This window comes from Dreissena polymorpha, chromosome 10, assembly GCF_020536995.1.
Source record: "Dreissena polymorpha isolate Duluth1 chromosome 10, UMN_Dpol_1.0, whole genome shotgun sequence".
NCBI lineage: Eukaryota > Metazoa > Mollusca > Bivalvia > Myida > Dreissenidae > Dreissena > Dreissena polymorpha.
Genome location: NC_068364.1, coordinates 54,887,360 through 54,899,529, shown reverse-complemented (window position 1 = coordinate 54,899,529; position 12,170 = coordinate 54,887,360). Strand labels below are relative to the sequence as shown.

At 33.4% G+C, this 12,170-nt stretch overlaps 1 protein-coding gene across 1 annotated transcript; it reads right to left on the bottom strand.

Annotated features, from left to right (window-relative positions):
* Window positions 1-545: 545 nt before the first annotated feature.
* On the bottom strand, window positions 546-10,616 carry LOC127847954 (uncharacterized). The gene is made up of 3 exons (XM_052380206.1): window positions 10,507-10,616; window positions 7,526-7,611; window positions 546-3,849 (listed from the first exon to the last, which is right to left on the bottom strand). Exons 2-3 carry the CDS (start codon window positions 7,529-7,531, stop codon window positions 1,729-1,731), a joined length of 2,127 nt encoding a protein of 708 aa, XP_052236166.1. The 5' UTR covers window positions 7,532-7,611; window positions 10,507-10,616; the 3' UTR covers window positions 546-1,728.
* Between the last annotated feature and the right edge of the window lie 1,554 nt (window positions 10,617-12,170).

Sequence of the window (12,170 nt, the reverse complement as noted above, 5' to 3'; positions counted from 1 at the left end):
GGATTTTTTCTCCCATTGGAAAAAAATTCCAATCGTTATTTTTTTTTCTAAACACGATTTAACACGTTAAAATCACGAGAATTGTTCATCATTTGTTAAAATGTAGTGTTTCTGAACGTTACATGAATAAATCTGTAAATATCAGAAACAAAAAAAAAATTCCCATAAAAAAAGGGATTTTTTTTTCTATCAAAGAAAATTGAACGAAAATAAGTACAAATGCTTTAACAAAGCTTAAAAACGATAACTAAGCGTAAACGAACGTGTTTTATTTTTTTGAAAATCCCATGGGATTTTTCTCCCATAAAAAAGCTGGAGAAAAATCCCATGGGAAAAACCAAAATTCCCATGGGATAAGAAAAACCCATGGGAGAAAGAAAAACCCATGGGAAAATACAAAAATCCCATGGACTCCCCAACTTTGCAAATAAGTTCATAGTGAAGAAAACACATTTTTTAAGCAAAAATAACCATTTATTAATCACAAGTTTATCTTACACTTTATCACAAATAAGCAAATCTTCAAGAAAAAGGGTACTTAAGTTTGCGAAATTTCGGTTTCGCAAAGTTTTTCCGGTGGCCGTTTATAAAAAAATGATATGTTTGCACGATTAAAATAAAAATCATTGCGCGTAATGGCTTCATACCTGTTGGCAGGCAGACGTATCATTGTCAAATATATATTTATATTATAGTTATCATTTTAATTGTACAGACTGCTTAAAATGTCTGATTCTTAACTTAAATTACGAAATTCATTCACAGCACAAATTAATTACAGTATGCATTCGACTGGCATTCATAATTTTACAAAACCACTTAACAAAACGTACAGCATAGGTCCTCCTATCTGAGGAAATCTAACAAGACAATGTAGAACGTAACAACTATGAAAATGTTTCAAAATATGAATCATGTTTCTTTATATTTTATAACATGGATTACACGATAAAAATAAAACTAATTGATTACCTAAATCCTTGATAAACATGTAAAGTTCTTTTGTTTGCACAAGAAAACATTTTGTTTCGTATGTTCACCATTCACCATTTATTTGGCTTATAACACGCCGGACGTGCCAGTATGTGGCATTGTTTCTTGTATTATAACACCTCAGCGATTCACTGTAGAAACGTAACGCATTTGTATAGTCACCTTCCATTTCATGGCAGTGCCCCAGCAAGTTCACTGTAGTAATGTAACGCAATTTCATAGTTTCAATCCATGTAATATCAGGGACCAAGCAAGTTGAGTGCAGTCTCGTAGTGATACAAGTTAATTTGATTTCTTTTATCAAATATATAAGAATGTAAGACTAATAATGAATTTAGCTGCTTTTCACGTTCACCGAGTTCTCCATACGTGAGATACTGTAGATAGTGAAGGAACGGGCGAGCATCCACCTCAGCAGAGTCCATCCATTGTTTCTCATTGTGATCTCTCAGTGCCATTGTGATTCATTTCAAACAACAATATAACAGGATTGCATTAAGATTCTTGCCTAGAAAATTTGACACAGAATTCTAAGGGTAACTCACTGAATTCGTTGTCACCTGACAGCATATTAGTAAACACATTGAGTCCCGTGGCCCCTTCTTTTTTTCTATTTGCACACACAGCCCTGACGTTGCTATGAAACCTCCTCTTCACATCCTCCAACACTCTGCCGCGTGAATATGTCCACTACAAAAAAGTTCTTTTTGCACAAATAACCATTTGAGTCGTATGTTAACCGCTTATTAGACGCAAAACACGCCGGACGTGCCAGTTAGCGGCATTATTGCTTGTATTATAACAACTCAGCGATTCACTGTAGAAATGTAACGCTTTTGTATAGTCACCTTCCATTTCATGGCAGTGCCCCAGCAAGTTCATTGCAGTCTCGAAGTGATACCGGTTGATTGTATTACTTGTATCAAATATACAAGATTTCAAGGCTAATAATGCACACTGTTGTTTGTGCCGTTCGCCAAGTCCGCCATATGAAAGATACTGTAGATAATGAAGTAACGGACGAGCATCCACCTCAGCACTGTCCATCCATCGTTTCGCAGCGAAATGTCTCTGTGCCACTCCTTCTTCAGTGATATTGCGATTCATTTCAAACAACAATGCAACAGGAGTGCAGTAAGATTCTTGCCTAGAAAATTGGACACAGAATGCGAAATGCTCTTCACTCAATCCATTGTCACTGTTACCTGTTAGCATATTATTAAACACATTGAGATCTCTGACCCCGTCTATTACTAGTACTCTATAACTGCACACAGCCTTGACCTTGCTGTGAAACCTCCTCCGCACATCCTCCAACACTCTAACTGCCGCGTGAATATGTCCACTACAGTACAATATAGAAGCCAATTTTAAGCGATTAGAAGCTACATCCGTATTTAAGGTATGTTTAAGACGTCTTATAATGTTGATGTCAAAAACGTTTCCAAATCGCAAGCAGTTAGATAATTGCATTAAAGTGTGTACCACGTAAAGGTGTTTAATACACTCTAAAGCAACAGTTTTCATTCTGACATTAGTGGAACAATAAAAAACATTGCGAAGTAAACAAGTTATATTTTGCTGAACGGTTGTATTAGAACTGTGCATTTTATATTTTATTGCAACTAACATCTTCGAACAGAGGTTCACACTCTCGAAATTCAGTAGTAAGCTGATGCGGTCACGTACGCATACACGCCTTTTTTCACCAGCTTGTACAATGCTACAAGCTCTTAAACGACTTCCTATTTTATCTATATCAATAGTTAATACGTCTTGTAAATTGCTCCTTATCATGGAGTCTACATACACTAAAAGGCGCCTCTGCTGCATCTTAGAGACTTTCCCATCAAACAAGTTAACTCCGTGTATGATATAATGCGGGAGCCTTCCCAATAGCAGCGATTTCCTTAATATGCATAAACAATTCGAAATTAGAATCAGAAGGTTATGTCCAAACCACAGTGAAGGATGTGTTCTTTCTATTGTGTAAAACATTAAAGTTTTACAATGAAAGCTTGTTATGACGTCTCCTACAATTTTAGTAAATAAGGCCTTTTTAATTAGTTTTAAAATAATATAACATTTTATCTGTGTCATATTAAAGCTAAACATCATCATTCTTTCTATTAGGTTCGGAGACGGTCGCCACTCTTCGCGCTTGTAGTCACTGTCTGGGTGCCCAGCAGGGACCAGGAAACACGGAGCTACCCTTGCAGCATCAAGTAGCTGGACAGACGGCCAGTGTCTACCTCTACATCTGTCTATCCATTGCTGTATTTCAGGAAGAGGCTTGCATACGTGAAATGCCGGTACATTATCCCAATTAGGCTTATTGCTCACAGAAGGCCCATTTCTGTGTATATTTTCTCGATTATCGTTGAGATTCTCAATTATAAATTTCTCGATATACTCTTTTATTCTATCAGCACTATACAGTACTTCTCCAGAATCTTTCTTTACGGCAAGGTCACAACGCAGACTGGTCACCGGTTCCGGTGTGTCACTTCTTATTTTTTGAAGCAAGTACTGTTGAGGTGGAGTAAAGTCGTCCTTGAGCATCAAAAGGTTGCGCATCCCGGCCTTCCAGTGTCCCCAGTCTTTCATTATATTCGCTGTATTATCACTCGCAAGGAAATCAATATCAGACTCGAGACCGGGTGTGGTGGTCCCTTCCGATTGGCTCCCAAAATGGAAGCATTCAAAATCCTGTCCATTATATTTACTCGCTATTTCCGCCATGCATTCCATCCTCAAGAACGTTCTTCTCCGCTCAATTACAGTATCCTTTCCAGCTCCGATATCAGCAAGTACTTCCGTCATCCGGATGGACCATTCTGTGAAATACTCTGGCATCTACACATACAAATATAATTTAACATTTGATCAGTAGTGACAATTTTCTATATATCAATATCTTATCAGTATGTATTAATTATACATATTAATACAATATGGCCGGTACACAATGACAATGGTATTATCTTTAACAAAACACATATTCGTGTATGATTCTTAATTTCTCCTCGTCAATTCTTTTTAATTTATAGTTTTGTATCAAAATGCAGAGAATGTAATAAATAAAACCATGCGTATACCATAAGGTTAGGATTAATTAATTAAAGTCTTATAATTAAGATATATATATTTTGGTCGGTGAACATGTGCATACGTACTAAAATAATCTGAATAAAGGCCCACTACAGGTAAATTAGACATAATACAAATAGTAATTGTACAGGTTATATAGTGATTTTCTCTGTTTAAACAGTGTTTTTTAGGTGACAGGTTTATACCTTAAAACAAACAAGTGACTTTTGTTTAAGGAGAAATTTGTATAGTTATGAAAAATATTTTTTTTTAAACAGAACGCGTAATGTAAATTTAGCCACATGTCTCATATGTTTGTCAGTCGTACCGCCCGTCCATCTGTCTGTACAACTGCCCTTCGGTTCGTCCGTACGTCTGTCCGTGTGTCTAATTTATCTGTTATATGTCCGCCCACTTGAGCAACGCCCTCCCCTCCACGTGCCTTACTTGTATAAATATGTAGAGAATATATGTGTGGTGACTTTTGATATCATGTGATATCAGACGAGTCTGATATTGCGTAGGAAAAGGCGAGTCTTGCCGAGCCTTTTCACACGCCATATTTGACGATATTTTATAATAACACATTCGACCTGTAAATGTGCTTATAAGGACACGCTAACCGCTATTTTCAAAGCGAATGTGTAGTGTGAAAATTTGAAACAATAAAGATAATAACCAAATGGAACGGAATTTTAACGTAGTATGCAAAGTGGAAGTGATAAAAGTGATTTATTTTTCAACTTGTCCATGCCCTTAGAATACGTTAAGTTGTGAGATGTTAACGGTTTCCCCGAAAACCAGGCATTCGCTTGCGAAGTCAAAGTCGGTGAGGAACGCGACTGCTTGTGAATTTCGAATTCCTGGCACTATCTAAGGAAGCTGCTTTTGTGCAATACTCAGCAAGTTTGCAAGCTGTGTGTTTGGAGTCGGAGATATATATTGCTGAGATGAATGATGTTTTGTACGTTCTTGTGACCAATGATCTTCAGGATATCAGTGGGAGAGCATTCTGAATCCCACATCGTCTGCACCATACAGAAAGTTTCCATGTCGAGTGGTTGGTAAGTTTCATCGTTATACATGAACACTACACCTGTTTCATTATTTGTGCTATTTTTTACACCCATTTAGTTTTAAAATCATCATGCTGATGAACCAACGGTCAGTGCCAGTAGTCCTACTGTCATTGGTCTGTGTGCTTGTTGAAAGTAGAATAGGTTGATTAGCTCTGATAAGGCATGGGGTTGTTTTTGAGATATAGTTTCTGGCAGTGTGCAGCAACCTCGGCCCCCTCATTTTGTAAAAAAAATAGTCGCACACTGTTCAAATTGTGAAAAAAATGAGTCGCACACTGTTTACAATTGTGAAAAATGGGTGATGACTATTCATCATTGTGAAAAAATGAATCGCACATTGTTTACAATTCTCAAAATATTAGTCTCAAATTGAAAATTGTGAAAAAAAATGATTCGCGCAATGTTTAAAAAAAAATATTGTGAAAAATGAGTCGCGCAATATTGAAAATTGTGAAAAATGAGTCGCAAAATGTTGAAAAGTTTGAAAAATTACTTGCACATTTTTAAAAATTGTGAACAAATGGGTTGTGACTGTTCAAAATTGTCAAAAAAAATAGTTGCAAATTGTTCGAATTTGTGAAAATATGAGTCTCAAAGTGTTCAAAATTGTGAAAAAAAGTCGCTTACTGTTCAAAAATCAATGTATAATAATTAATCGCTTACTTTTTAAAATATTGAACAGTTGATCGCGAATTCCTAAAATTTGTGCAAAAACAGCCATTCGCTCATGAGAAAAACGCCCTATTATAAAAAGGTTTACAGTTTAAAGCAATTCTTAATTATTTTTTATTGTAAGTTGTTCACTTCCATTGCATATGCCTATATTATCATTTTTTTTATAATGATATTGTGTGCATGTCTAAATTGTAATTGGTTCAAGTTATGCTATACAAATGTTATTTTATATAATCTCCATTTGACATTTTGTCTCATGTTGGATTTGTTAAGTTTTAATTAAAGTTTTTATTTAAATTTTAATTGCAGAATGTTGAAACCTTCGATGTGTCATGATCATTCGCCCAAATTCTTTGCGATACAGTTCCAGACTTATCAGTTGCACCGGCTTCAGTCTAACTCTTTCTCTGCCTCTCAAAGAATTCAAGATATACCCCTTCTGCATTCCGAAAAAGCTTCAAATCAACTCATCTAATTACTTTTTTGGAAAAGTAAAACTTGTTCCAACAAATGTATTATTGAGAAAAGTGTTTTTTGTTTCATTTTATTGTTTTATGTTCGAATGTTATAGATATTAATTTAAATAAATAGTCTAATAATAATTTATAGATCAAAATTTTTATTTTCAAAGTAGTTGTGCAATGGGTGTTAAATTATGTTTTTATAGAGGTTTCTTTATATCATTTTCAGGTTAACTAGACTACCAGTGTACACAAACATTTTCTGTTTTTTTAAAGATGTGGAGACAGAACCAGTTTTATTTTTAATTTTGATTTCATACACATACAAATTAAATAGTTCACGTATTATTAGGTATAGCAGGTATTTACAAAAAAAAAGAATCTAATATTAAGTTATTTTTTAGAATTTTATTTTTCGACATTAATTTATTGTGAATGATAGTCACTTTTTTGCCTTGCTACCTAAAGAGTGACACAAAAAAGGAAAGCATTTGCATCTTTAAAGTATAAATTGTCCTGAATTCTTCTTTTGATCAAATCTGCAACGTTTATTTTTTATTATAACGTATTATGCTTATTTTTTTGAGTTACAGTAAATGTTTCTTATTACTGCTGTATAATTTGTGTTCTTTTAAAGTGAAGCCATGAGGCCCAAATATTCATTTGTTTTACTTGTCCCATATATGAATGCTAATTTCTTTCATGTTTTCCAGTCTTTATAAACTTATTAAATGCTATAAGTTTCAATTATTATTTAATGTTTATGAATTTTCTGAATACAATATCAATGGTTAATTTTGTTTACATTTTAACGCCGTGATCGACATTCCACGTCTACAAAAAGTAGTTATCAGTATGTGGGGGACAAAGCAAAAAGTGAACGCTTCATACTATAGTGATCAACCCAAATGTGGGCGGAGTAAAAAATGATATCAATGGGCGGAGCTTAAAATGTTATGGGATGGGGTATCCGATAACACTTTAGAATATCATGTCAGCGTCTCCAACGTAAATGTGCAGTAGTGCATAATAAATAATAATTGTCTATCTTGCTTGTCATGCAAGACAGTTGTGTCTTGTCTACATGTGTGTTTGCCGTTCTGTCTGTTCCTCTTTTTGCCTAATTATATGTCTCTTTGTCGGTTGGCTTATTTGCCTGACATCGTTATATTGATTGTGTTTAGTATAAACTATCAATAACAACAAAAACAGAAGTTGGTGATATACCTCCATATTTGGTTTTGATCTCGATTGCTGTTTAATCTATTCGATGTAGCGACATCAATTCGCGCTCTTCTGACACGAATAGTGCCCTTATAATAAAACAAAGATTATGGGGATTGATTAAACAATTGAATATATCGGTACTAGATCATAATTGTATACAACACAAGCTGCAAATCAAAGCATACTGACGATTTGATAAACATTGTGATACAAGTATATGTTCGTCAATTACGAATTCAACTTAATCTACGTCCAATACATGTCTTTGACTGTAAACGAATATTTAATATCGTATTTAATTAAATCAGGCAGAGCAAAACTAAGTATTATAAGTATGTTATAATTCTGGGAAAGAGATGTTGACCTATCTAATCAAGAGAAAGTGAAATATCTGAACAATTAGAATCTGCAATTTGAACGCTGAATTCCTTACATTAAAGAATATATGACAATTTAAAGGTTTAAGCCCTTAACACCTAGTATGGACATTTAAATAACCACCCACTTTGACTTGGTTATTTGCAGTTCATTTAATAATTTGTTTGTTGACTTTAAATCTCACCACAGGTAATAATATATATTGTAAAACACATCAAGATGAACATTGTATAACACTTTATGATAAATAAGAGGGCATAATAAATATCAGGCGGAGCATCAAATAACACGACTGTCATGAAAACGAACCACCAGCGTATATAATATCTTTATCATGATTTCAAGGACAGTCCATAACACGAAAAGCAGCATAATTCACAGATGAATGATATAGCATTTTTATTTCATTGTAAAATCCAAAACATATCACATTGACAAAACTTATGAATGTATTTATTTTGGTCTAAATACACCTACTACAAATATGGAATATTTTAACGAAATGAAATGATATTCTAAAAATAACTGCAAATCAAATCATTATCAGCCTCAGATAATCCATTCTCATGGATAACTTTACAACTGAAAAGGCTGTCGACATTTAATTCAATTCAAAAACGAATATATGTAGTTGTAAATTACGCTTAAATAAAAGGAAAATACATAATGAAGAAAATGTTCTGTTTTACATGCTACCATAAAAAGGCAAATTTCAAAACTTCCTATTTGAAATTAATGCCGATAGGACGAAACCATGATATTACCATTGCTATTGTACTTTGAATAACTCTAATTGTCTTGTAACAATATGCATAAAGCATGATGTTAACAATATAAGGTGTGATAATTATAATAATTATTATAATGATAAAAAATAAAAATAAACAATAAAACAAAAAAACGATAATAAATATAATAATAATAATAATGATGATGACGATGATGATGATGAGGAGGAGGAGGAGGAGGAGGAGAGGAGGAGGAGGAGGAGGATGAGGAGGAGGATGAGGATGATGAGGATAAGGATCATGAGGATGAGGATCATGGGGATGAGGTTGAGGATGACGACGATGATTAGGATGATGAGAAGACGACGAGGATGATGATGGTGATGATGATTTTTATTATTATTATTGTTATTATTATTATTATTATTATTATTATTTGTATTATTATTATTTTTATTGTTATTATTAGTAGTAGTATTAGTATTAGTAGTAGTAGTAGTAGTAGTAGTAGTAGTAGTAGTAGTTGTAGTAATAGTAGCAGTAGTAGTAGCAGTAGTAGAAGTAGTAGTAGTAGAAGTAGTAGTAGTAGTAGTAGTTGTAGTAGTAGTAGTAGTAAAAGTAGTAGTAGTAGTAGTAGTAGTAGTAGTAGTAGTAGTAGTAGTAGTAGTAGTAGTAGTAGTAGTAGTAGTAGTAGTAGTAGTAGTAGTAGTAGTAGTAGTAGTAGTAGTAGTAGTAGTAGTAGTTGTAGTATTAGTAAATTGTTGTGGTATTGTTATTGTTATTATAAATATAATAATCGAAATTCATTTTGTTCCTTCGTAAATATTAAATGCATATCCTCTCTAAAAAGAAGAAGAAAAAGAAGAAGAAGAAGAAGAAGAAAAAGAAGAAGAAGAAGAAGAAGAAGTAGAAGCAGAATAAAAAGATAAAACAAGTTTTTATGTATAGAAGGAGTAGTATAGTTCATCAAAACGATCCAAGACACATATTACACATATACTTTTACTGCTTTTTAGTAATCAAGTAATCAAAACAACACATTGTTTTTTTATATGAACACAGCAATAAAGAATACAACTACTGCTACTGTTTTACTACTACTTACCACCAACATGAGTACCACAATGTACAACTTAAACAGTCGCTGTTGACGTTCCAAACTAAATATCTTTATTACAATATAACACTGATACTTTTTAAATAATGTTGTACGTGAATTTAAGATAACAACTTCACAAGAGTAACATAAAATATATTATTATTATAGAACTAACTAACATGTTAACAGTATTTCTGCACTCAATAACTGATAAAATTATATTGCATCTTAAGGTTCGCAACTAAAATCATGTATTTTTAACAGACATTTGCCAGCAAGTTCACAATTTGACCCTGTTACGAAATGCGAGTAAACTTCCCACAAGTAAAGTTGATTTTGATAATCTTAAGTTAATTCGCTATATTAATGTGCACCATGGTTTTATGTAAACATTCCCAAACTCTCTATCTTTATTTTAATCACATAAAATATCAATGCCGTATCTCATGTAAGTAATACATACACCATTTTCTCGGGAATGTCAGGTGATTTTCTACCGTGAGAAACGGAAGAACACACAATTAAGTGTAAATATAAAATCAGTTTTATTTTAATATTGTTAAACTTGCGCGAAAGCTAACAGAACATACACTTAGAAACAGGTTGTAACTTAGTAAGAACCAGGAAAATAAATTACCAACTTATAGCGAATGTTTCCACAGAGAATCGCCATTAAACATTTTACGGTTCAACCTATCAAAAACTAAAACTATCAAAACATAAAAATAACAAAATGCATATATACTTAAATTAATAAAACATAAAGAGTTACTTACAAATGCGAGGACTTTAATTGCTAAATATGAATCAACTCGACCTCTACAGCCACGGATATAAATACGAATGCGACATAACTATATATTTTTTTACATACACATCATTGTTCGCGCACTTCCGTCTATAAAACTTGACTAATCCGCGCATGGCCGGAAAAGCAGCTTGAACTGTGAGCAGTTTATCAACAAAGTAATATCATACTTCACAATATTACTAATCAGATAGGAGCTATATCCGGACAGTGTAAACTCAATAGAATTACATGAATGACTTGTATCACGTTAAATACACGGTGTACAACAATTTACACATATTCAGACAAGCTGACTAAATCGATCTTACGAGTTTATTTATTTGTCATTTAAAACTCCTTTTGATTGAACAAATAAATTCCGTTAAAAAACCCTGACAAATCTTAGTTATCTCATGTTTGTAGTATATGTGATTGCATTTACAAATAAATGGTGTTTCTAAGGGCGTTGCCAAGATATACAAAACAAGCAATAATGTCTCGCTTTTGGTAATAATAAATCAAATTTCTAAAATAGCTCACCAAACCGGTAGGTCTCGGTGAAACCTTTGAATTCTTTTTAATGTTCAAACAGAAAATACTAAAGTGACGTCATTTGCATTCAGTGAATCCACGCGAGAGCGTGGTCCCAGCTTTACCTTGGTATACAATGTTTTTCATTGTTCTTCATTCTTAACCATGAACATATGATGATTGTTTGTTTAACCGTTAGCAATATTTTTCTGTTGCTGTTATATTTTGGACCAAAGTATGCTTCAGCATGGTTTAAATTATTTTGACCGTACAGTGACTCATTGAAACGATTGACTGAACGTGTTACCTGTTCTATTTGAAGGTCAAAATATTTGTCCAGACACTTGCCAAAGTGGTAGTAATACAGAGAGGGGCATAACTGAGTTTGCCAGCGCCACCCTAAGTTACCTTTGTAAGATTTCATACACTATCTCATGATAAATAGAAAAACATTTACATTTTTTTAAATTGTGCCGTTTTTTGTGTTTTCAAACATATGCTGTAACTGAAAACACAGCCAATTACATTTGTTCATATTATGAATTTGGGTCAACAATGCAATAGAAAGAGGGCTATGGTCGCCTGAGTTCAAGAAGTGCTGCCAATGTAATGATGTGTAAAATACCTTAGTGACTGATAACGAAACGAGACACATACACTGTTAAACAGGCCTTATGTTTGTGCTTGTGCGAAATGAATAGTTCCAGATTAACCTGAGCAGTCCAGTGCGGACAATACAGGCTAATTTAGGAACGCTTTTTTCGCTCATGCAGTTAGCACAGTTTTCATAAACACAGGCTTAGATACGATGCCAGATGGTGACTGGCCACCAGAAGCTCACACATTTGCACGTCTTACGTACGTGAGATACATGCATCTTTCATTTATGACAGTCTGTGTTATTTTCAAACTTTGAAGAAAACAATATATTGTGACATTCACAATTACGTCAGGTAATTTCCACAGGGGTAAACAAATACATGAATATGTAAAAATTCTTTTTATTTTGTCAAGGTCCATTTTCACGCCTTTTTTATGTTAAACTGGTGTTATTTGTTTATTATCGAACATTTTGTTTGTTATGGTAAAAAGTAATTATATTTTCAAATGACAAAATGA